Below are 26,357 nucleotides of genomic sequence, written 5' to 3'. Positions count from 1 at the left end.
CCAATATCCCAACCAATACCCAACCCGTGACACTAGCGGGTTATGTTCCTGGCCTCCAGTTCCTGGCAGTGCACGTGCAGTATCGTGATCTGCCAACGTTTTTCATCTCCCAAAGACACTCATCAACCATCTCCTACTTTATTCTCTGGCAGAGATTGTCAGTAAACAACAAATCAACTTGACTAACTCTAGGGATATGTAAGAATCCGACACGAGGATTACATGGTGACCAACCGTGTCTTACTTTTCAACTCCTCTTTTCCCTCGTTCATCTGCCGCTTGCATAATTTCCCTTTATTTATCTACCGTAACCGTGCATTCCTGCATTCCGTCAATTGTGACCGGCCTGAGGGACCCCCTGTTAAATTGACTGGGCGCTCATTCTGATCCTAGCAGTGTTTGAATGACTGGTTAACTTGTCACAGGTTTCTGCAGAGATCCATTCTGTGCAACCATCCTCAAGCTTGCGTTTGCATCCCAATGTAGCTCAGCCCATAAATAGTTTCATTCCACGCGTTGGATTGTCTTTTCTTCTTATCTCCCGCGAAAATTGTTGTTCACCCACCCGCCACGCAACAAATGCGCGAAATCAAAGCTGTCGCCTTGCCACAGGGGGAATCCCGGGCTATTTTCACCTGCGCTAGAGTCGCCTTAAGCCTGGGATCCGCGGGCGTCCGCATGTGGCAGCTCGGTCATCCCGATTTGTAGGTTTTCTCTTTACTGCGTCGAGCTTTGCACCCGACGTAAATAGTGTCCCCAAAACATAGCACTCGATAGTCGGATACGAAGTCATTAACTTCTTTGCCTTCCTTTGAAATGGCATCGGGAAACTGCTACCAACAATTACGAAAACAACGCTGTATATTTCCCTGATCTCATTCGCAGTTATACTCGTCACCGTCCCCGCCACGGCGTGAACGCATGCCGACGACAAATGCGTCCTTGTGACCTTCAAGAACCCCACTGGTTAGATGTCCGATGGTACCACATTTTTAGTTGGTCTCATCCACCAGAACTGGGTGTTTGCCTATCTCAACAGTGCGACTCATCTCGCCGAGGAAGTCCATAAGCTGGAACGGATCATTCCAATCGCCATCTTATGCACTGTGCTCCTTGGCTTTGTGACCAGTTGGTTCTGTATTTGGATGTTTTTCAGCGTGACAAACCTCGATGAGTCCTCGAACCACCAACAGGCGTGCCCATTCTAGCGCTTTTCTATCAAGCCCTGCAGAACAAAGCGGGTGCCATCGTGCTCGAATCTCTCATCCTGGTGACAAGGATTGGGTGCCAAATTGCCTGCTAGACCTGGCACAGCCGCTTGTGCGGGAGCTTGGCGCGCGATCACGGCCTGCCGATTTCTGTGTTCCTGGCCAAGGTCCACCCGACGCCTTGATGTGCCGTTGGACGCACACAGTGTTTCGTCCTTTATTGAGGGACTCCTCGGACTTTTTTTATCTGGGATCCTTGACGGCGTTTAACAGCATGGTCACCGCATGCATTGTGTTGTTGTATATGTCCTACGTGGTTCCAATTGTCTGCCTCTGCAAGGGCTGGGAGATTATCCCGCATGGCCGGTTCTGGCTACGGAAGCTTGGCTTCGTGCGCAACTGGATCGTCCTGGCGTGGACCCTGTTTTGCCTGGTGATCTACAGCTTTCCGGCTGTATACCCGGTCAATGCGGGAAGTAGGCTCTTCACGCCTCCAACAGCCTTTTAGAGTATTAACGATGCGAAACCAGATATGAACTACGCCTCGGTCGTATACGCCGTTGTGGCGATCATCATTGTCGTGGACTGGGTGGTGCGCGGAGAGAGACAGTTCCGAGGACAGACGGCCGGACACCGGGAAGTTCAGAGAGGACAATTCAGTCATGAGATACGCATGCGTTAGGCAAGTATTAATAAAGAAGTAAGCGATAAAAACACCAGGGAAGTACGGAGCACTCCACAATCTTAGGTGTTTACCACAGAGGAAATACAGTCTTATTATTATTATTAATCAAGTTTAACGTCCGTATCGAGCCGTTAGCTATGACAGACACATGTGCCTAGGCAGTGGCCTAGGCCACTGCCTCTAAATGGTCCCTAGGGGCTCTATCAGCCCCCTCAATCGTTCGTGTACTCATTCTAATCATTTTCCTCGCCCGAGCCGCCTATCTGCGTCAGAGCCTTTAGGCTATGCCCTCCTCGGTGTTTGTTACTTGCTGGGTGTTGTCTAGGCATGCCTAGGTTACGCTTTGTACTATCCTTCTCCTCTACTTTCTGCTTTATCTACCAGATCTAGGCCGCAAATGTTATCCCTGGAGGCCCTGTCTATGTTCCTGTCTGTCTCCGCTGGGAAGCAGCTGATATTATTGTTGCCAGGAAAGTCATTAGGGCCTTTGTCGCTCTCTGATCCTTAAAGAGACGGCATTCAGGGGCTGTTTCTCCCCATCGAGGTGGTGATACTCCTACCTTGACTAGGGCCCTGTACAGAGCCTGTCTCTGGTGGCACCATTGTCTGCATTCCACCAGTAGGTGGCCTGTTGGTTCCTGTGTAGCCTGGCAGCTTTGACATCCAGGTGAGTCTCGTACCCCTATTTGATTCAGATAGGTCGGTATTGCTAGATGTCCAACCTTGAGCTGATAGTATCTGCGAGCGATCTGTTTTGGTGCTGCTCCTGCCACCGGATCTAGTTTCCACCCTTTCCGGGGTGGATAGCGCTGTTGGGCCCTGTATGGTCGTTTCTTCAGGGCCAGTGGAAATACATTCTTGTTATGTAATCGAAAATAATATTCAGTCACTCATAATTCAATATCAATATCCACCTGTACAACCATCCTCCACTCTCAAGTAGATCACAAAGCCGTCCCCAAACAAAAGCCAAACCGCAGCCATAACCCTGACAATATCTAATCCGTATACTAAAACCAATGAGACTCCGAAGTTATCGTCATTAAATGACAAAGGAAACTTACAACCCAGCAAGTGTACGGACGGAAGTAGCCGCAGCTAAAGTCCGTGGTATCCATACTCCTCGCTTTGTTCCGGCAATCGGCCTGCTGATAACAACCACCCGCTTGGTAGTAGTCTGTCAAAGGATCACACTGTACTATATGAATGACGGATTCAAGCCAAGGTGGGGGAATAAATCTGGTAACATACCCAGAAGTCGGTGGCACAGTACTCCCAGTTACCGGCTTGAGCGGCCTTGACTGTTGAATTAATTTGCTTCGTTTCCTCGAGATCAGCGCTGGGAGCGGCGATCGTGGTGGCTGTCAAGGCGAGGGAGGTCAAGATAGAGATGAGTTGCATGGTGAAGTTCAGATCAAAGTATTGATGATTGTTCAGTTGTGAAAGTGATTGAGATAGATAATGTTGTCTGTATGTTTTTTGAGTGCAAGAACCATCTTTTATGTCTTTCTCGGTCCATTTGAATCAAGACTCTACTCCGTGAGATGAGTGATGAGTGTGATTAGCCCTGCATGATCTAGTCGAGACCATCTATCTAGTGTGTGATGAAATCGTCACCATGATCTCAGCTCGCCGACTCTACATGATCTACAATGCCACTTGTGGTAGATCCCTCCAATGAGAAATACGTCGACGCTACACGATCAACAGATCTACTGCGCAAATCCCAAGAACTAGGCAGACCCTCTTTTGAGGCAGCAAGTGTGCGGCTGAAGCGGGGCTGAATCACTAGATCGTGCTAAGACTAGTTCTAGATTCTTGTTAATTCTAATATATCTTGATATACATGCTCCTGCTGCTTTTCTCATTTTGAAGATCCTATACGTAGTGTAAGCCGTGCATAATGTCTCGATTATGTCTATGCTTGAATACATCCTCACTTTAATCAAGGAAGGAAAATATTCAGGAAAGACATAGAGTGGGTCCGAAGTCCTAAGCACGGGAATATGTCGATCCACCCCTTAGCCTAAAATCATAGTACAGCACACCAAACATGTTCTCGGTGCAACACTTAGAACATGCACTAGTGCGAGTTGGACCTTGGAACGCTGTAAATATCCCCACAAGAGCATTGGATTTGAACAGATGAGCCCGGAATTGCTAAGCTACCTGGTTTGTGCTGGATCGTGTCTCTGTGGATCTTTAGAGCTGATTTAAGGTGCTGATTTAGTTGTTGTGGTCTTGCACTAATTTACATCATATGGATATGAAGTGAGACATGGTGTGATAGAGGTGGGTTTGATTTGTGATTTAGTGTTACGGCATAATATGACCTTTGTAAAGTCTATATATACACTGGGTTAAATGTGTATAGTACTATGATGGCAATATCATATAGTGGTTTAACGGTGCGCTCGGGACATCAAAATCAACACCCAACCAAAATACGCCGTTATAACGCGTCAACCAACCAAGAGAGGTTTCCTAAGGCCCCAGGAACCACTATGGAGGTCCCAAACCCCCATGGTGGTGGCCCACCGAGCGCGTCGAGGTGGATGCCCCTGAGCGGGATACTACCACCACCAACACCAACACCGATGTATAGAGGGGCCCCCAAGGCCCTAGGGATGCCTACAGATCTAGAGCAGGATCTAAGCAACAGCGAATCCTGCAGAGCCCCAAGCAGGGCCAGTTCTAGGAGTAGCCGAAGCACATGAAGCGCCCAAAGTATCCGAAAACAGGGAGGGAGAGACCAGATACAGCTGGGTCTGAGCCGAAATCCTGGACAAACCCTGCGTAAGTATTGCCAAGCCCTGGTAGAATCACTAGAGAACCAGGAGTTCGAACATCAGTTAGAGCTAGAGAAGATACAGGCCGATATCAATCAGGCAATAGAGGCTCAGATAGCTCAGCAACCGGCCCGTGAACTACAATATGAGGCCCGAATTAAGGCTCTGGAAGAGATGGTTCAACAGCTTCAACAAGCTTAAGCAACTCAGGCAACTTCCCTAGCACGTATAATATCCCCAGAAGCGCAAAAAGCGCCACTAACAACACTATCCCAGAGCCCTCAGGGCCCTAATAACGTTCCTTGCAACAACAAATATCAGCTGCTTCCCAGGGGAGGCAGCTAGGGAGATAGATAGAGCCTCTAGGGATAACCTTTAGAGACTAGAACTAGTAGAAGAAGCAGAAAGTAGAGGGGAAGGATAGCGGAAAGGGCAATCTAGGCATGCCTAGATGATACCCAGCAAGCAATGAACACCGAGAAGGGTATAGCCCAAAGGTTCTGGCACAGATAGGCGGCTCGGGGCTGTGACGATTTCACTGGTGTTTGCGCTGTTTGTACATAGCTTGCTATTTCCCCCACAACAATTCCTTCTCTTTCCCCTCACGCTTGAAATTCTCGATAGGATAGCACCAATATCACCATATTGATCGGCCGTCACACGGGCGAGAATAAGGATTAGAATGAACACACAAATGATAGAGGGGGCATGATAGAGCCCCTAGGGACCATATAGAGGCAGTGGCTTAGGCTACTGCCTAAACACATGTGTCTGTCATGGCCAACGGTTCGATATGGACGCTAAAATTGATTATTATTAATAATAATAATATAGAAGCGTTTTTCACATTCTTGACTATAACAGATACAGGAGGCACAGTTCTGGCTCTTTAAGTCCATAATACATGGTAAACCACAGAATAAACAATATTTATATAGATTTTAACTAAATAACTATTCCCCTCAATATATCAGCTTGACAGATACGCTTACAATAACAGTGATATGGAGAAAGTCTACAAGGAGGTATATAAGGTATTATAATAGAAAAGGAAAACTTATAGAAGAAAAATCCTGAGTCTATATAAAAGAAGGATACCCGCAAATTTATACTTTTAAGAATAAAAGCTTAAAGAAGTGATATTATACACCCTTATCGAGCATATCTTTTCAAAGACAGACACTTAGGCAGAACAACTATAGAATAATAACAGCCAAGAATAGCTGGCTAGTCACTGAAGAATTATTATAGGGGGGTATCTGATGCCAAAGTAAATAGGCGGCCAATACCGGCCACAATATCACATAACAAAGGATCAACTGAAATACCACAAATCATACATAATATAATACTCAGATACTAACAGGGGTACCACACATGGTATGCAAGAGAGTATACTCAAGGAAGGATATATAAGGACACTCATTTATATATTTAGTTTAGTTCTTCATGATCAATCCTCCTTGTTACTTAGAATACGTCTTTGGTATCAAAGCCAGTATTCAATTCATTTGTACTCTTCTAACTATCGAGTATATATACTTGATAGGCCTGGCTTTTCTAGACTTGAACTGTTCACGGATTAGTTCTCGAACCTCGATCAGACCTTGGGCTAAGGTCATCACCATAGTATCCCGGCACCACGACATCTCGGTACTGAACCTTAGTGGATTCTGACATTCAGGTTTGACCCTCGCTACGCAAGTGCAGCTAACTGGCCACAGAGCTCCAAGCCCGAATACCCGGCGTTGCGACGGCCGATCATTATGATGATATTGGTGCTATCCTATCTAGAATTTCAAGCGTGAGGGGAAAGAGAAGGAAGTGTTGTGGGGGAACACAAGATGTGTGGGGGGAAATAGCACGCTACGTACAAACAGCGCAGACACTGGTGAATTCGTCAGGTGTAACAGGGTCCTGCCGCAGCCTATGCTGAATGGTGATCAGCGTAATGCCATTGATAACCAGCATTCACTGCAACGGATTACAAGTAGCTTTAGGATCTTTAAAGCCAGGATTTATTATCTTTAATCACAGGGGAGGTGTAAAAAGGTTATAAAGGCATAGAAGTTTACAATATAGAATACTATCCTTCTCTAATGAGATATACATCAGCTTCGTGCTTTAGAGATATATAAATAGAGAAGGAAAAGGCCTTATAATATTTTATTTAAGATAAGAGGCAGTTTAACTGCCCAGGAAGAATAGTAAAAAGCTATAGAAAGAGAAACGGAACTGTGATTTTATCTACCTCTTTACTAGCAAAGTAGAAGCGTGCCCCGCGCTGCAGCATCTGTAATAAAGAAGGCCATAATAAATTAAAATACCCTGTATCTAAACCATCTAATATTTAATAAAGATTAACATTTGTATGGTGATAAAAAGCTTCATTTTATCGCTTTGTATGTTGCGGCGATATTTTTAGTGGGGAGCGGCCAGCTCGTCGTTGGATTATGTTAGAAATAAATTAAAGGTGCGTGTAGTAGTTATTTTCCTTTATATACATCTCACCATTTTCTTGCGTACGTCCTCGCGAGCTCATTGGCCTTATGCCTTCCTCTTATTACGTTCGTTTCAGGGCATGTAAAGTGTAGGGTTCATTAAGCATAGCAGCTATCTCTACGATAGCCTTGCTATCCTAAACCATTGGTCTCCCATAGAAGTGTTATGCGTCTACTCCTTTGTCTGCTGCGCAATACTCTCAATACCCCTCATCACTTGCTGAGACTGCTGCTCGTCGCCAATCATGTGATAATGCTCGTATAGCTGTCTCATTGCAACAATGTGCTTTTCAGATGCAGGTCCGTCGCGAATCTTGCAGCATTCCACGGAAAGTAGCAGGCATTCGCTTCGTTTAACCATAGTGTCGGTCTTGGCGCTTGAGATCTTATCTTCGGTGAGAGAAAGAAAAGCAGAAACCATTTCGGAGGTCAAAACATGCCCAGCAGTCAACAATTTCGAGCTGCCAATGGCCGCTTCGTAGAACAGGGCAATAGCCTCGTCGAGTTTCTCGAGTTGGCGGTACATCGCAGCTGAGAGTATAACGCATTGGAGGGTCACCACATCGTTTACACCTAATACCTCACGGTAGATCTCTGTCAAGAGCTCCCGATAGCCTAAGGAAACAGAGATTGGCAAAGGGTCCCATATGGCGTTCTGGAGACGGATGAATGTGGTCGAGATAGGCAGTACCTTGGCAAACTCCTTGGAGGCACTAATCGGACCGCTATTCTGGAAGACCGTGGTATTCCTAAAATGAAATGGCCAGTATCGGAGGGCGAAATCAAGAAGAGGATGCATGTTAAGCAAAGGATTAGTCTTTTGTAAGCCTAGTGGCAAGACCGATGGCTCGCTCTGTTGGGTTATGTAGAACTTGATATAGATCAAGAGCCGGGTCGCTAAATCAGCGTGCCGATCGCTGACAGGGACAAATTTGTCCTGAGAAAATACTTCCAACACTGCATGGCGGATGGCGCCATGGCGGAAATAGACCAGACCATCTTGTAAAAGGAGAATTGATTTCAAAGGCCTTAGTGTATTCAGAATATCGTCTTTTCTCTCATTGACTGTATATTTGTCAATCGAAACGCAGGCCAGGGCAAGAAGCTCTCTCGTATATAAGGGGCGTTCAGCGGTAGCCAACCAAAGCAGCATCTGTTTGGCTTCGACGGTGGGGTTGAGGTCTTGCAGGATGAGAGAAACAATATCAACAGTACTTGGCTTTTCACTGACAAGTCTATCCACAGCCTTGGAAACTTCTTCGGGCCCAGCTTCTTTGACGGCGCATTTGGCAGCAAGCGTGGCCCAGAGAAAAGAACCGTTCGAAGCTTCAGCGATGTTATCAGCAATTGTCTCTCTCTCAAAATCAGACAGTTCCATAGACGACTTGCTAGACTGCAGAATCCTTCCAAGGACTGTACAAATATCGTCAAAGGTTCTATCGCCTGTAATTTGCACGGAAGTCTGACCCTCAACCCCCAAAGGGTTTTGTGTGCCGAGAACAATCATTCTAACATAAGGTATCTTGGATGTCACAGATGTCAGCTTATGTAGCAGGGTAAGCTCGCCGCAAGTTGCCTCATCAACGCCATCCACGATTAGGACCACATCCCTGGAGCCGGGGAGCCTAGTTCCCAGCGCACTTTCAAGTGCATTCCACAAAAGGGTATCGTAGTCATTGGGGTCCGTCATTAGCCTACTGCGCCCCAAAGCGTCACTTAAAACTCGGTAGAGTGGAACGCTGCCGCTATTCATCCTGAAAAGCTGATGCAGTAGGGAGCAGGCAACGGACCTGGGAGTGGTCTCTGCGGGGATATTGGCATCTATGAAGACATGGGTTAGCGCTATCACATTGGCAAATGCTAAGACGTACTTACTGATAGGGACAAACAAAACATCGTAAGAGACATGACGAAATGGCTCCTGTAGGTTGTCGAGAATGACTGAGGCCAAGACACTCCTTCCCGAGCCAGGGCTGCCAGCGAAGCATAGAGTTTTTCTCTGACTTTTCAGGAACCGAGTTACATAAGGCCATATCCAACTGCATGTTATCGCTTCTCGTCGGGAAGTAAGACGTGCACCTGTTTTGGCAAAACCGGCGAGGACGGGGTCATCCGAAACAAGCCAAGTTTTGATTGAATGGAGCTCGCCACTAACTGTGCTCGTAGTCAGATCGGGCTTTTCTATGGATGGGACGAAGATGGTTACAAGCGACCGTACCTCTTTGCTCATCAAAGTTTTCTTCCAGCAGCTGGCTTTTGAATACAAAGTCACCGACATCTTCATATCGCTGATGCAAAGTCTGAATCTGACTAGCGAATGTCTCATTAATGTTGTAGACTGACAGGCCCAAACCTGCGAGCGCTTTCTGGATATGAATCGAAACACCGCAAACCAGTGTCAACAGATCTAGGAATGCCAGCACCATTTGTTCACGGACTTCAGCATTTATAGCGACTATTTCTGAGTGTCTTAATAGGTCCTCTAAAATTTTGGACATGTGGTTAAAGAAACTAAAGGGAATCTCTAAGACGGCCATATTGTCCCTCCCAAGCTATAGTGACGAGTTAGCATCCATGTAACAAAGGTTATCCCACCCAAGCAAAAAGACACAGATCAAGATATTGACCGGAACATACTTCAAGGAGCATCCCACAGAAGCCATAACCGAGCCGGCATGCAAGGTAGGCACCATCGAACTGCTCGATAGCCACGTAAAAGGTTCGCAGCCTTTCAATGAAGGCTGCGGCCCATTTTAATACGTTATCATGGCTACTTCCTTCAGGTGGCAGGGAGTGTAGGCGCTGCCAACGAATCCACTCTAGGAGTGAACGGTCCGAGACTTCGAGAAGCATGGTCGCATGGATTGGATCTAGCTCCTCCTGGCTACGACGCAGTTGATCCAAGGCCACGTTGGAGATAACCGGGCTTTTGTCCTCGCGTTCGTCGACGCGCCTCAATAATTGTTGGGTCACGGCGCTACGTGACATGGTTATCAGGTCTTAGGGGGGTTCGTACAGTCAGGACAGAGGAGAATTCTCAGGAAAAATTGAATCAAAAGTGTCAAGGGTTCCAAGCGTAGTCGTTTCCGATACCCCTCTTACAAATCCTTTTAATTTCTATCATTGTGTTGTCCTCTTCACAAACTTCAGCTCCTCAGCTCATAAACCTCGTGCCAAGACGCGCTAATTATCGTCGGAAATTGTCACATCTTACTGTGATTTTACCTCTAGTTTGCCCTATATTCTGCTCTCCCTCATGGGGCTGACGAACTCTTTGTCATACAACAGCTATCAAATACTCGGCTGAGTCGTCACAGCACCCATAAGATATGGTGGCTCTGAGGTCACTTACACGATGCGTTAATAACAAGGAAGACCTTGACGTCCACCTAGTAGGTCAGAAACGATTTACGAATGCAGTTCGTAATCTCCGCGGCTTCTCAGCCGCAGCAGAGGTGCTGATCACTGTAACTTAACGTAACTAGACAAGCCGTGTCATTCCCCCCCGGCGCGACTATTCGCTTAACCGAGCTGAGTCTCCCATAATCAAAGACTAGCAATTTATTCTTAAAGATAAACAGTTCTGTTCCGGTTTACTGTGGTCAGCCTCAAATAGTTACAGCATCAGCAAAAATGACCAAGAGATCCCAAGCTAGCAAGCTGAAAAAGAAATTGAGACAAGTATTTCATCGTCGACCGCGAGATCCTCCCACGCAAAACCCTCCGACAGAAGCTCCCACACACACTGCCGCCGTCCCGGCAGAGAAACGTCCCCCGAGCTACCATGAGCAACATTCGGAAATCAACGACAAGCCTTCCAGCCTGTGGGAGAGGGCGGAAATGGTGCTAAATGCGGACCCCAGTAAGGAGCGGCTTTTGCAATCTGCCCACAAAATTCTTGGCTCGGAGCTGGGCTCAGAGCTTCTACCGATCGGAGCGCCTGGCCGACAGCAGCAGTTGAGCGATCTATTTGGGCGAAAGACAGGACAGCTGGAAAAGGAAAAATGGAAGATACAGTTTGGTGACCATGAAGTTGTGGTTCAAGAGCTTGCGAGCAAGGTTTTTGAGGGCGTGCTGAAGGTCAAGGAGATTATGGCGTTGGCAGCCAGCGCCAGCCCACCGGCCTCCATTGCCTGTGCTGGGCTGGCGGTAGTCTTTGGGCTGGCCCTCAAGGCAAACCAGCAAGAAACAACTATGTTGCAGACACTGGACTACAATGCGGGGTTAATATCCCGCTTCAAAGTCATGGACGATCTGTGCCGATCGGATTCGGCCGTGCAATCCCCACACCGCAGCGAACTGGTGGGCAGGTTTGAGGACCATCTGACCAAGTTATACGCGGTGATCCTTGAATTCCAATTCCGCGCACTGTGCTATCTACGACGGAACACTGTGATTAAATTACTTGGCGACGCTTTCGACTATGAGGGATGGGCTGGAACATTGAGCGGCATCAAGGAACTTGAATTCAACGCAGAAAGAGATGCTCAGACCATTGGCGCTGCGAACGTGGATGGTAAACTCAACGAGATTCTAGACACCCAGAAATACAACCAGGCGCGGCAGATTATGATGGAACGCGACGAGGCAGCCCAAAAAGCCCTGCAAACGCTTCGTGAAAATACATGCCCCTATAAAGCCCGGAAAGATCGTAACAGTGACCGCGTCCCTGGGACATGCGAGTGGTTTACCAATCACCGTCAATTCCAAGACTGGCGCGGATGTCAGGGCTCGAGTCTGCTCTGGGTGTCTGCCGATCCTGGGTGCGGCAAGTCTGTACTGGCCAAGTACATTATAGACGATTTGCTCCCAGCCACAAAGGAATCTACAATTTGTTACTTCTTTTTCAAAGATGACTATCCGGACCAGCGGACGGCGACCAGCGCACTTTGCGCACTCTTGCATCAGATTTTTATATCACAACCACATCTTCTGCGGGATTCGATACTTCAGACCCTTAATAATGCCGGTCAGGATTTGACAGAGTCCTTCAGCGATCGATGGTCAATATTTACCAGAGTTGTGGCGGAACCAAGTGCTGGGGCGATAATCTGTGTACTTGACGCTTTGGATGAGTGCCAAGATGATGGGCGCGCATATCTAATCAAAGCCGTGACGCGTTTCCAGACGGAGGGCTCACGGAACGGCAATGTGGAGTTTCTTATTACAAGCAGGCCGTATGATTATATCCACCAGGAATTCCGAGGCGTCCACGAAGACCTTTCAACAGTCCACTTGAGCGGGGAAGGGGAAGCCGAAGTTGGACAGATATCTAAAGAAATCCAACTTGTCATTCGGAAACGGATCGAGGATATTGGTCGCAGACGAGCCCTGACATCCCAGCAGTGCAAGCTTCTCCTCGATGAGCTCCTGCCGATTCCCAACCAGACCTACTTGTGGGTCACTCTCACTATGGACGTCATCAACAGGACCCCAGGTTTCACGAGAGGCAATATCCGTGACGCAATCAAGAACATCCCCTCTACTGTTAATGATGCATATGAGAAGATACTGAGTCAAAGCAAGGCACCCGAGAGAGCGAAAACAATACTGCATGCCCTTGTTGCTGCCACGAGACCATTGTCGGTGGGCGAAATGTCTATGTTGATGGCATTCCACCAAGCTTGCCAGTCATCAGCTGATATTGAGGATTACTTGGAATCTGAGGAAACCTTTCGACAAACCCTCCGAGATATCTGCGGTCTTTTCGTAATGGTTATACATTCACAAGTCTACTTACTCCATCAAACTGCCAGGGAGTTCTTGGTCAAAGTTGAACCACATATGCCTTCCGATAAACCCTCTCCTACCACCACCTGGAAAGGGTCCATCAGCCTGAAGGACTCAAACAGATTCCTGGCAGAAGTCTGTACATGGTATCTAGTTTCGAATCAGAGCCTGCGACTGGATACATTTGACGAGTATTCTTCCAAAAACTGGCTTATCCACTTCAAAGGATGCGACATCAAGGCCGGTGACCCAATCACAGCCTCTGCTTCTCGCCTTTGTGGCTCCTCATGGGATACCCCTCTTATGTTTGCTTATACTTCTGGTCTCGCCCCTGTGGTGGAATATCTAATCACGGTTGAAAAGATGGGTCTAGACTCAAGAAGTCCTTCTGGTCGCACACCTCTAGCATATGCCGCGCAAAGTGGGGATGTGGATGTGGTTAAAATGATCCTTGATAATACCGTGGAAACCCCTTCAAAGAATGTCGACTGCGCTGTCCCACTATGCCTTGCTGTAGCAAGAAAACATGCCAATGTGGTTCAACTACTTCTTGAATATGGGGTAGACGCCAATTTGAAGACCGCAGGTGGCCAATCACCAATATCGTTGGCTGCGAAATTTGGTGATGAGAGAGTGATGGGAATTCTTATCAAGCATGGGGCAGATATTAATATAAGAGACATAAGTGGTAAAACACCTCTCTCTCTTGCTGCAGGGCCAGTCCGTAAATTGCTTCTTGACAATGGGGCACACGCTGACTGAAAGAGTTCAAATCTTCTATTTGTAGTAGTAGAAATCTTTTTGCACTAGAATCATCAGTGTCTATAAGGACTATAGGACCCTCGGATATCTAGTATATTCTAAACATACTTTACCTCCATAAACTAATCTCTTATATTGTCTCTATTATAGATAATAAAGAAATAAAAAAGGACTAAGAGAAAGAAAGCCAGGGATAACTAATTTATAGGTAATAGGGATATATCTTTTCACAAAAAAAAGTATCTGTTTATCTGGCTCATTTGATAATCCGATCAATTACTATCGTGTTTGACGGAGTAACTTTTATTCTCCCCAATACTAGTAGTACACTCGAGTGGCATACCCCTCTACACTACAATCATATCTAAACAGCACAAACAATTGGAATACTCCTTCTGGCTCTCAATTAACCGCTTATTGGTGCGTGCTTACATCCACAAGGGTGGATACCATGCCAGGCGCGTACAGACGGTACTAGAATAGCTCAATTATAAACTTACGCTAGGAACTTGCCAGTGGGGCCGGAACACAATCATCGTATGCGTGCGGGTCAGACCGATTTCAAGACTGTACGGGAGATGATCGACTACAGGGGAAAATAGATGACATTCTCCAGATGGAATATAATACATCCAAGTTTAGATTACAGATGGAGATACGCTCCAGGCACAGAATGCTTCCAGATGATATTTGTTTCCATATAGATACTGTCAACCAAAAGGACCACTATTTCAGAATTAGGAAACGCCAGACTAGTCAGCCATCGGCCCGGGTAGATTTATGCTACTAGGAGAGGGTATGTGGCATGCTAGGTGGCTAGTCCCTTTGAGGCAAGATCATAACGGCTTATAGGTAGGCTAGGATTGTGGTGACTGCTCATTCATAGATAGCTGTTCCACGATAGATAACTAGATATGGTAGCATTTCCAACTGAATTCAACTATGGGAGGAGAAACACCATCATACAAGGATTGTTGTGTTGTGGGAAGTAGGCTTGCCTAACCACGTGACATACGGGTTATCACATCTAAGGCATTTCCAGGTACTGTTCTAGTATCTATAGAGGAAGAAGCCCTTAAGCAGGTAATGACCCTCTGCACTAACAATATGGTCAGATGATTCATGCCTAGCGAATGGACAGACCAGGGCAGGAAGTGCATGGCTAGAGCTCTCAGGCATGTGGAAGACTAAACAGGTATCTCTAGAGCAGAGAAAAGAGATATTTAAAGCAGAACTAGCAGATACTTTATAAAGTACATGAGATAACTGAGCAGCCGAAATATCTTTGATGCTATCTTATCAATGATCTACTGTCTTTATTTTACCCAGCTCCACTACCAGCCGGGAATGCCGCTCCACAAACTCACACTCTACTCGGACAGCCATGTACGCTTCTTCTAGAACTGCCTTCTCACGTGTTGGAAGTTTCACTTTCCGTTACAAATGAACTACGCTCTTGCATCGGTCCTGTGGGTTCTCTCCGGACTGCCGGGCCTAAAGGTATAGTATACCCTGTACTAACCCCTGAAATCAATTAATAATATAGGGTTTGATATTTGAAAGGACTGGCCTCTTCTATTCGGCGACATTTCCAGAGTGACGACTTTCAACAGATGGCATGGCCTCATCTGATGGCGTAGGTTTTTCACACAACATCTTGGGTGCAGCATACAGCTTCGCCCGCACAGCAAAGCCCAGCGCTTCACTGACATCAACGTGACAGATATTCCCTTCATTCTGTTGTGAATTGCGTTTCTGATCCTTTCAAGCTTTGTTGTAAATTCCAGAATAAGGTTCTTTCGGTGTCATCGAGCTCAAAAACGGCATCCTTTAGCTCTATACACGGCAGCTCCAAGCATGAGGAAGGTCTTGCGATGGCAATAGCATGTAGAAAGCGTTGTAATGCTATGATGTCTGGTTCTGTAGGATTACTGTATCTATATTTCCCCGGTGGGTAAGGATTTCCTCCACTATATCCTTCTTCCGTAGTAAATGGGGGGCCTCGCAACAAAATGACCGTTGCCTATACCGGTCCATCTGTTGCTCAAAACTGTTCCAGACAACATAATGGTTGCGGCCCGATACAGTACTTTGACCACACTATAAAAAGAAGTGTCTGCTCTCTTGAATATGTGACATTCGTCCTGGACAACTCTCTTAATGGGACGGTCGATAATTTCCCAGAAACCGGACAGCAAAGCAACGGCTGGCGCACTAGTGCCAGGCCATCCCCCTCCCTGAAGCGACACATGTTGCTTTTATATTACTCGGTGGCACGATAAAGAAGTTATAAGAGACTGTCACAATGTCCCATTTGTGTTTGCAGCTTGCCGGACAATCTACCAGAGAGTAGCACCCAGGCCCCTTCCTCGCCTAAATGTCTTCCTGAGGCCCATACTATCGCCGCAAAACCCCCCACGGAACCTGCTCCGACCCAGGTAATGGATTTGCTCTGCTCCCTTCAGCTGCCACGTATGCGGCTGAATGGCGAACTCTGATGGGGTGGCTTCTTCGCGTATGTTATTCATAGGTACCTATTGATCGTCGGTGCATAATAATGGTAATAGAGTAAATTCACCACACACGATGCACTCATTCTCCCACTTGGTGCCAAGGAAATGTAGTACCGGCACGGATTTCCCGTCTATTTCTGCTTGCTGGCGTTCCAAATCAACGTCCATTGGATCGCTATCATAGTAGGTATCATCGAGGCCAACATTATCTCCCTGAACCATAGAAAATTAGCTAAGCTCCATGATTTGTATCATCATATGTTTTCCTTGAACTTACTTCTAACTCGCCAGGAGAGAGTAGGTATGGCCCCCTTGCCAAACCTCTACGAGGAAGTTTTTAATTTACGTCCGCTCTGAAAGGAGTTTTGACCTCCGTTACCCCGTTTGCTCTAATCAAGTTTTGGCAGACGGGCTAGGTTCAGGAAGACAGGCTGGTCTCCCTGTGTTGTGTTACCTGCCCATTTTCCCGTTTCTAAAGGGGTCTGGTGGTATTAAATTCTCCTGGCATACTGCCAGGAGGACATTCTGCTGTTACGAGTCTACAAGGATTGACAGATGTAAACATATTTGAGGATCTGTTGAATAGCTCCTTCATCACTGTGGTAGATGGCTAGACCCGAAGTCTATTCTTGTTATAGATAACACATCCTTTTACCATACCGACCGCATAACCGAGCTACACTCAAACGCTGGTGTAAAGTTGTTGTACTTACCACACTATAGTCACGCCCAGGGCTTCGCCCAAGGACTCTGCGACCAGTTAGATATCTTGGTTAGATACGACTTACCACGAGGCCTATAATCCACTTTTGATCAATGGCGAGAGAGGCGATCGTAAGGTGCGAGTAACAATGCAACGATTCGAAGTATCAGTACAAGGTAGAAGGGCCAGGCCTATTGAATATACGTACTCAACAGTTAGATAGTGCGAACGAGTTGAGCTAGTAACGAATCTTGAATGTAGCTATCAAGTAACTATGTATATTGATCACGAAGCACTAAACTAAGTACATGAATGAGTGTCCTTATATATCCTCTCCCATCTTGTCACTGCTACGAGCTTGTCGTGTCGTTGAATCGCTTCACCATGTCACTGCCACGATACACGTGACCTGCGATGCAGCTGGTATCGGCGTCCTTGGCCCTCATAGGTTAATAACACAGTCGTTCGCCGATCTCTCTCTACCCCGCTCCAGCCCATCGGCAATTTCCCGCAGGCTATTGACATTGCATGAGACAATCACCCAGGAAATGTCGAACAATCCGCATCATGTGGCGCCCTCTCGCACACAGAGGCTACACGTCGTCGGTCATAGTAAAGGTTCAACATCAAGAGGGCCAGCTCAGATGGGATGGACGACAGTCTTGGCAGGTTTGGCGGAAAGTCAAACATGTGATTATGTAATATAATCATAATTCCTGAATAACTAGCGAGTTATGCTGCTGTGTAGAACGCCCCAGAAGCAAGGCCAGCAAATATTCATGGTTTTATAATATCCTATAAATGTAATAAGAAAAAGTTTTCGAAACAAAACGAGAGTGATAAAAAAGGTATAAATTTGAGGATGCTAACATGGCCTTCCTATGTCTAATGGCACACTCTCAAGGTTGATCCCCGGCGTTTGATATATATATATATGGGAGCACAACACATAGGGTAAACCAGCAATGATTCTCAATCTGAGTTGGAGTTTCTAGTGGATGATATATTGAATTCCGGCTTCGCCACACACTGCAGACAAGCGTTCCTCCAAGTCCTCTCCCCACTGATCATCGTAGCGATTGGGTTTAAACTCGAACACCTCCAGCGCCGGTGCCGCCTCCTTAATGTTCTTATAATACTCACCCAGCTTCGCTAGAACAAGTTCCTCTCTCCACTCGTACGTGCATTGCATTCTAAGATCCTCTGTGAGATAAGGATGGGTTAACGACACGGGTAATGCCTCCGCCATTGACGGCGCTTCCTCTGGGAACCACCCGAATAACATCACGAGTGGGACTTTGAGGCGCCGAAGATTGGTGAGCTCGCGGAGAGGAAGATGGCCGGTGACGGGGTAGATGGAAATATATTCTACTTTCTCTGCGTACTCGGAGTAGATGTTTATATGGAGCTCGAGGTTTTCAAGTGTAGCCTGGACATGATGGACGCTCTCTGCTAGGGCGCGGCAATCGAGTAGTGACATTGGATTCTCTAAATGAATGAATAAATAAAATAAAATATCAGTCTTAAACATGGAACAATTCGAGAAAGATCGATAATAGGGAATATGAGGTTCTCACCCCCAACATTACACCATCGATCATACAGAAGCGACGTCAACGACGGTGATGCCCGTAAGAGCATTCCAACCCCGCGTTCATCGTGGTCAGTCGTGGCATTGCCGTTGCTCCTGCCTTTGTGTTGTTCCCCCAACCACAGGAACGTGGGGGTTTGTAATTACCTAGATAGAAGAGACTCTAGTAGCCACAACTAAGCTCAAAATGTCTGCAAAAATAAATACTAGAGCCCAAAGCTCGTTCAGGAGCTGAAGAAGCAAGCTTATCTGATAAGACGCTTCCCGTACATCGACAGATTCTCCTAACCATCACTCTAGTTCAGCAATCACGGTCTCTATTCTATAAACAAATTGTAGAACATGTAACAGTCCCTGAAACGCTAAAGGCGAGAGAGAAAGAAATAGCCAACTAACTCTTACTGCCCTTAGAGCCCTCCGTCATTCTTCCTCCTTGTCAGGGCCAGAATGGGTTTCTTACCATGATACGTAGGACCGGAACGTCATGTGATAGCAACAAGATGAATCCAATACAGTGACGACGGAATGCCATGTGAGCGGCGCTCTACTGATCGACGTTGTAATACTTTATGTGCGGCTTCCCGTAGACTCTAATCTACACGCGATATCCTACGCGCGAAGCTTGAATTGAAGCATCAATATATGCTGTCTCTCCTCTTCTCGACGATGCACAAGAACCTTTCTACACAGGTCATCCCTTATGCCCTATTCTCCTTCGGCGCCTTCTTCCGTATATCCACCCAGCCCATACCCCAAGCAGCGGCGAAACACACGACGGCGGCCGCCACTAACAGGTAGAAGACCGTGCTGACGCTCTTCGAGTATGCGAGCAGCAGCCCCTCGAGCTCCGGACTCCCGGGGGGCAGCAGGGCCCGCACCGCTTCCGCGCTTCCGCCTGCCGCGAGCGCCGCCTCGGGGCTCACCGACGGCGCTAGGACCGAGACCTGCTGTGTCAGAGTCTGCGTGAAGATGGCGTTACCCACGATGTTAGAGATGGCCGCTAGTAGGCTTTGCACGAATACTATGAAGGACATTGCGACTGGGTTCTGGGCTGGCGTAACTGCGTTTTGTATTGAAATTATAGCCTATAATAAAAGTTTTTATTCTGTATTAGTAAAGTCCAATGTAGTCGGCGTAAATCATACTCCGAGATAGATGATTAGTTAATTAGGGAGAAAACTGACTATTTGTAGTCCGATCCCGCGTAAACCGATTAGTATTTGGTATCCTACCCATTCCGCTGTTGAAGTATGCAGATTCCAAGTGGATATTAGGCCGCAGGCAACGGCAGTTATCGCTCCTCCGAGAACACTGAACGGGAGATAGTAACCGAGCCTTCCCACTAATATATATCCTGAGTTAGATTTGGAGCTTTTCGCCCTCCAGCGTTCGTGATACCATAGATGGTGCCATGTGCCATTCAAGGTCTAGGCAAGAGGCGGGCTCGACTTACCAATAGCGCCAGAGATAACTATAGACAGCAACTGCGTCAGGATGGAGGGAAGCATGTAAACGCTACTCAGCGAAGGACCAACGCCCTTGACGGCCTGGAAGTAGATGGGGACGTAATTGGCCCCGATAAGGTTAGTGACAAACAGAAACGAGTTCTGGATGGTGCTCGCCCACACAATCCGTCTTTTCACTAGATGAAAGGGTATGAGGGCCTTCTCGCCCACGCGCCATTCCCAAAGGCAGAACAATATCGCGGTCGCGCCAGAGCCGGCGAATAAGGCAATGACAGCGGGCGAGCTCCACCCGTAGTCATCCGATCCCCACTGCAGCGCGAGGAGGAACATGACGGTGGCCGGCGCGAAAAGTGCACAGCCTGTAAGATCGAGATTTGGAATGATGCTGCGGAGCAGGGCGAATGAGAAGGGTGGCTTAGATATCTCGTCTGGAATGTGTGTGAAGAACAGAAACAGGCCGGAGACCGCGCCAATGGGGAGGTTGATGTAGAAGCCTGGAATTTCTCAGCCGAGAAGCGGAAAGTGCGCGGAAAGCTTAGGTGGAAAGTAACTGCTCACACCATCGCCAGGTCACGTATTGCGTCAAGGCGCCACCAATGAGTGGTCCGACAACTATACCGATCTGACCAGCTTGTGTCTATCATTAGCTTGCAGTATTTTGTGAAACTCGAGCATATTTACTAACTTGCAAATACTATGCCAGTATACACTACATATAACAGTCCACGGTTAGCGTTTAGGTCATAAGAACGATGATTTATAAGGTGGTGGTGAAAATTCAGCCACGCTGTCTACAACTTACAAGGCCGTTTGTGCAAAGGTACCGCTCCAGCAATAAGGGTCAAGGCACCATTCTCCAGGCCCGAGGCTCCCAGCCCGGCCACAGTACGACCAAGGACAAAGAACGTCGACGAGGTTGAAACAGCGCAAAGCAAGGAGCCAATCTCGAAAATGGTGACGAAGGATAGGAACGTCCGTTTCGCGCTGAGGTAGGTGTAGAATTTTCCGGTCAGAGGTTGCAAAGCGGCGCTAATGCCCGGATCAGATTAGTCTCAGTTCAGCTGTAGTAGAGAAGTTTTATTGTAGTTGTAGTTGTAGTTGTAGTTGTATTAGTGCCGGCCCAACCACCCATACCGCCTTCGCGATATGGGTGTTTGGCAGTGTAGAGGAATTTGCAGTGTAGAGGAAGAAAAATGAAGCAATTTGATTTTCAACACCTAGAACCTGTAGAATCTATAATAAAAAGCAGTTTATCCGATTTCTCTGCCTTTTCACTATTTGAAGCAGGATTTTCATTTTTCACAGCAGGCATGGACATAGGCCTCGCCATAACCCGCGGGTTACCCATTGCGGGTTACCCGAAACCCGCAGATTTGAGGGTTCTGGGTTGAGGCCTACAACCCGCCAGCGGGTTGTAGGTAGTCGCGGGTTACCCGCATGGGTTATGAGGGTAACCTGTGGGTTATCAAATATAATAAATATATAAAAACCTATAATCTGTATAGTTTATATATTTATAGACTATATTTTTTAGTATTTACTTTACAAGTCTATTCTACTCAGAGAAAATAGGATTCTAAGAGATTATTAAGCTAAAAATATATTTATAGACTATTCTTAACTAACTTTATATTTATTTAAAAGTCTTGATTATTTTCTTATTGTTTCTAATACCTGCTGTTAAGTACTAGACAGAAATAGATTAATCTTATTATTATTATTATTTTTATATAGTTTATATACTTTATTATCTTCTAGTTTAGAGATAATACTCTTTCTTTATTTATTAAGTATATACTTACTAATAGTCTAGATAGTAAACTATATTTAAGTATAAGCTAAATTCTCTTCTTCTTTATTATTACTAATTAAATTAAAATTATACTATAGAAGTTAAGTATCTTTTTTCTCAGTAATAGTCTATAATTCTTTACTTAAGAGATATTTATTAATTAATATAAGCTATTTTTTCTTAATTTTAAATTTTAAAATATATATAAATATTATAAGATCTTGGATAGTTATTATATTTAGTAAGCCCTGACAGTAGTAGTATATATCTTATATAGAGTTAAAGAGATACTTAATACTAGTACTAGTAGTAGAGATAGAAAGAATATCCTAAGAAAGTCTTATAAGTACTGGAAATCTATATTGATTATTTTTCTAGAAAATATATAGAGTAATTAAAAGTATATCTATTTATATATTTAGCTAAGAATAATTAAGAGTAACTTAAAATTTATATATTATTTTTAAAATAATATATAATCTTATTATTTTAGCTTAGTTATAATTAATATAACTAGATTAAATTAAGAAGTATATTAAGCTCAGATATTTATATATTTAATAACTAGATTTTTAATAGTAACTAGCTATCTAAAATATTTTCTTAATAAAATTTAAAATAATTCTATAAGCTTTAATAATATTATTTTTACTAATTATATTCAGAATTATTCTAATCTTTATTTAAAAAGAACTAAAGCTTATATTATAGAGTAATAATTATATTAATTATATAAAGATTATTATAAATCTTATTAATCTTACTATAGTATTCTAAGAGCTTATTCTTGGCTATATAAAGTATATTAAGTATTAACTATTTTTAAGAAACTTTCTTATATTAAAATTACTAAATTAATATTTCAAGATACTTAAAGAGCTTATTATAGATACTAAAGATATTATAAATAATAATATCTTTAGTCTTAGAAAGAGTAATTATAAACTAAAAGAAAAGTTAGATTATTTAAAGAAAATACTTAATTTAATACTACTTTTCTTAATTAAAAATTAAGTAAAAAAGATTATAATAAAAGCAGAATTTATTAAAAGTTAATTAAAGTTATTTTATATATTAAAGTATTAAAAATATTAAGTTCCAGTAAGTATAAATATTCTAAATTAGTAAAAGCTTTAGTTATTTAGTCTAAAGATTATAGAATACTTTCTAATATTAAGAACTAGTATTAATAAAAATAGCAAGATTTTAGATCTAGTAAATTAGTTAAAGATAATAGTATATAATAAAAGAAATAGAATAATTAATTTAATCTTATTAAATATACTAATAATCTCTTTTTTCTAATATTTTCTATATAGTAATTAAATATAGATCTCTAACTATTTTATTTCTATTATCTTATTTTTTAGATTTGCTTTTATTTACCCAAGAAGCTGTTTAAGACTAAGTTAAATAATATAGATAATATAGAAAATCTAAATAATAGTAATATTACTATTTAGTACTAGAGACTAAACTAATTCCTGGATACTAGATATTAATATACTATTATTTAATATATTATTAGTTATAATTACTAATATCTAATCTATAATCTAGTATTATTAAAGTAATTCAAGAAAAATATTACTTAAATTAATATTAGAGTATATTTTATAGAATAATTTAAATTCTAAGAAAATCTCTTGATAGTTCTAATCTTAATTAAGAAAATAGCCTATAATAGTAAGAAATACTTATTTAAATAGAGATATTTAATAATCTAATATAATTAATAATTTAGTATTTAAAGAAAATTTCTAAAGAAGACTTTATTATTATTTCTTAATAATACTTTATAGTCAATATTAGATAGTCTTTATAAAGAGAATATCTATAGCAGATAATATAAGTTATACTATATTAATAAGCTAATAAAATTCAGGATATTTAATAAGCTAGAATAAAAGATATAATATAATAATAAATTTAATAAGTCTTTTTTTCTAGATTTTTTAGATAAATCTTATAATCTTATTAAAAGTTTAATAAGTCTAAAAAAGATTTTTATTAATATTAATTTAGCTTTTTAATTCTAGTACTTATTATAATTTATATAAACTATTTAATATCTTATTTCTAATCTTTCTTCTCTCTATATCTAAGATATTTTATTTTTTTAATATATTTATTTATAGTAAATATTCTATATTAGCTATTCTATAAATAGTTAAGAATCTTAAAATATCTATTATATAAGATCTTTAGCTCTTCTATTTTAATATCTATAACTTATTAATAATATTTCTAGTAATTAAAGTAGTGTTTACTGTTTTAATAGATCTACTTTTATTTTCTAAAGTCTATTTTTAGCTATTAAGTGATAAAGTTATTCTTTAATATATTAAAGTAAAGAATATAGAACTTTCTGTAATCTAGACTAATATATTAAAGAGTCTTAAGAATTATAGCTAGCTAAGACAGTTAAATAAAGTCTAAATTAAATATAGATCTAAGATTCTATTAACTAAAATATAACTCAGAAATAAGTAACTAGAGATTATTAGATAGAATATAAAGAAAATCTATAGTATTACTATATAGTAATAAAGAGTAGATATCAGAAAACTAAGATCTTTAAGATATAATAAATTAAGATAAAGATATTTATTAAGAAAAAAAAATAATTTATAAGAATTCTCTATATCTTAATATAAAAAATTAATTCTAATATCTAAAGAAAAAGATTTAGTTTAGCTATTATAGATAACTAAATAAGTTATTAATATATTATAAAATTTCTCTACTACTATATAAGAATAAAAGTATAATTAGTTAAAGTTAAGCAGTTTTTATAGATAATCTATAGATTATTCTAAGAATAATCTGTATAATTCTTAAAATTTATAGATAATCTATAAATTATCTATTTATATTTATTTTTTCTTAATCTATAAAGAATATTTAATTCCTTGATATAGATATATATATTTCTGCTTGTTATAATCCTGAAATACTAGACTTACAGTAAATTAATAGATAAATATATAAGCTTTACTATTTTTACTAAATAGTCTATTACTATATTAAAAAGATTAGAATATAAATATATTTTAAATAATTCTCTAAAAATACTATTAGAAAATAGTCTAAATAATGCTTATAACTGAGATAGATATAAATAACAGTTATTTATTAGGCTGATTCAGTATTTTATCTATCCTGTTTAGAAAAGGTCTGGGAGATTTATGTAAAAACAGGTTATTTGCAGGTAACCCGCGGGTTACCCATGCAGGTTTGAGGGTCGGGTGAGGGTTGGTTTTTTCAACCCGCAAATCTGCGGGTTAGGGTAACGGGTTGGAGTTGCCAACCCGTTTGCGGGTTATGGCGAGGCCTACATGGACAGTAGAAAACTGTATACTTCTTTATATGCTTTATCTGTCTTTCTTTTTGCCTTTATTGTATCTTTTGTCTTCCTTGCCATAATTGAGTGAATAGCATGCCAAGAATATAGTATACCAGTATTTAAAAGGTCTAGAATTGATTATTTAGTTATTTTATATCTTTAAGATCTCTGGGCCGCTTCAATCTGCTCTAAAGTAGAGATTATAATAGAGATTTGTTCTGACTAATATTTTTACTGTTTAAATATATGATTTAAGCAGTGCTGAACTTATAGAATAATCTCTGTATTTTCTAGTAGATAGAATAGCTTCTTCTTATTCTTTTTAACTTATATAGAGGATTTTGGAGGTGTGTTTTCAATACTTGAAGAGAGAGGATTTAGAGAAGATATAGTCTCCCTATATATATATAGATTAGATATAGAGATCTCTAGAACAGGCAGTAGAGTATCTTGAATAGCTTTAACTATAGAAGATTTATCTGGAGAATAAATTCTATATTCTTTAAATAAGTTACTGATTAAGTGCTTATTAAATATCTTTTTCTATACAGCTGTGATATCCTGTAAAAAGTTTGATTTGTCTTCCGGGATCCTAGTCCACTATATAATGAGATTATTTACACTGTAAAAATATGTTTTATATATAAGAAATGGCTTTCTGTCCAGCGGTTGGCAGAGATGAGTTGTATAAGGTATAAAACAAAAAGAAAGAATATTATAGGTCTTGTAGAGTTATAGAAATTTAACTATTTTATAAGCAGTATAACTATTAAAGATAAGTATATATTTTTCTTCTTTAAATATATAACTTTTTGTCTCCTTATAAAATTAATAAAGCTATTTAATTATAAGCTTATTATTTATATAGCCGCTTTCAGAGACAGCTGTATAGTAATCAGGAAGATCTTTATGATTATACTAACTCTCTATAAATCACTGTCCTTTAAAGATAAAAAACGGTGTCATAATCCAGCTGTCTGCAGTAATATATTTAAGCACAGTTATATTCTCTGAATACTCTGCTTTAGTAAGATTATGAATTTTTCTTTCTTTTATACTGAGAACATTTTGTGCCTTTCCTTTACCTAGTTGGAAGCCGCATTCATTAAAATTATATATAAGACAATTAGATATCCCAGTAAATAGATTTTTAAGTTAATTATACCAGAACTGAAGCTCTTTAATATTCTCTGTCTCTATACATTTCTTCTCCTTTGTTCGCTGAGTCTCTGGCCCAATTTTAAGATGTGAAAGGGCCCTTTTTGTAAAGT

At 42.2% G+C, this 26,357-nt stretch overlaps 7 protein-coding genes across 7 annotated transcripts; 2 read left to right on the top strand and 5 right to left on the bottom strand.

Annotated features, from left to right (window-relative positions):
* Positions 1-778: 778 nt before the first annotated feature.
* Positions 779-1,690, top strand: BDW43DRAFT_291664 (uncharacterized protein). The gene has a single exon (XM_032043646.1). It carries the CDS (start codon positions 972-974, stop codon positions 1,206-1,208), a length of 237 nt encoding a protein of 78 aa, XP_031895156.1. The 5' UTR covers positions 779-971; the 3' UTR covers positions 1,209-1,690.
* A 1,263-nt stretch (positions 1,691-2,953) lies between these two features.
* BDW43DRAFT_316061 (uncharacterized protein) lies at positions 2,954-3,294 on the bottom strand (the record flags this gene model as incomplete). The annotated part of the gene is made up of 2 exons (XM_032048198.1): positions 2,954-3,070; positions 3,145-3,294. 2 exons carry the CDS (start codon positions 3,292-3,294, stop codon positions 2,954-2,956), a joined length of 267 nt encoding a protein of 88 aa, XP_031895155.1.
* Positions 3,295-7,355: 4,061 nt separating this feature from the next.
* Positions 7,356-10,171, bottom strand: BDW43DRAFT_316060 (NACHT domain protein; the record flags this gene model as incomplete). Its single annotated transcript, XM_032048197.1, has 4 exons — positions 7,356-9,004; positions 9,059-9,337; positions 9,402-9,735; positions 9,821-10,171. 4 exons carry the CDS (start codon positions 10,169-10,171, stop codon positions 7,356-7,358), a joined length of 2,613 nt encoding a protein of 870 aa, XP_031895154.1.
* Positions 10,172-10,816: 645 nt separating this feature from the next.
* On the top strand, positions 10,817-13,675 carry BDW43DRAFT_316059 (uncharacterized protein; the record flags this gene model as incomplete). The annotated part of the gene is made up of 1 exon (XM_032048196.1): positions 10,817-13,675. One exon carries the CDS (start codon positions 10,817-10,819, stop codon positions 13,673-13,675), a length of 2,859 nt encoding a protein of 952 aa, XP_031895153.1.
* A 4,207-nt stretch (positions 13,676-17,882) lies between these two features.
* BDW43DRAFT_316058 (uncharacterized protein) lies at positions 17,883-18,371 on the bottom strand (the record flags this gene model as incomplete). Its single annotated transcript, XM_032048195.1, has 1 exon — positions 17,883-18,371. The coding sequence occupies one exon, from the start codon at positions 18,369-18,371 to the stop codon at positions 17,883-17,885; it is 489 nt and encodes a 162-aa protein (XP_031895152.1).
* Positions 18,372-19,180: 809 nt separating this feature from the next.
* Positions 19,181-19,516, bottom strand: BDW43DRAFT_316057 (uncharacterized protein; the record flags this gene model as incomplete). The annotated part of the gene is made up of 1 exon (XM_032048194.1): positions 19,181-19,516. One exon carries the CDS (start codon positions 19,514-19,516, stop codon positions 19,181-19,183), a length of 336 nt encoding a protein of 111 aa, XP_031895151.1.
* A 393-nt stretch (positions 19,517-19,909) lies between these two features.
* On the bottom strand, positions 19,910-21,387 carry BDW43DRAFT_316056 (major facilitator superfamily domain-containing protein; the record flags this gene model as incomplete). The annotated part of the gene is made up of 5 exons (XM_032048193.1): positions 19,910-20,442; positions 20,507-20,578; positions 20,634-20,657; positions 20,751-20,977; positions 21,347-21,387. 5 exons carry the CDS (start codon positions 21,385-21,387, stop codon positions 19,910-19,912), a joined length of 897 nt encoding a protein of 298 aa, XP_031895150.1.
* Between the last annotated feature and the right edge of the window lie 4,970 nt (positions 21,388-26,357).

The sequence above is a fragment of the Aspergillus alliaceus genome (genome assembly GCF_009176365.1).
Source record: "Aspergillus alliaceus strain CBS 536.65 unplaced genomic scaffold BDW43scaffold_67, whole genome shotgun sequence".
Lineage (NCBI taxonomy): Eukaryota > Fungi > Ascomycota > Eurotiomycetes > Eurotiales > Aspergillaceae > Aspergillus > Aspergillus alliaceus.
Note: the sequence above shows the minus strand (reverse complement) of the source record. Positions and strands in the feature narration are given on the sequence as shown.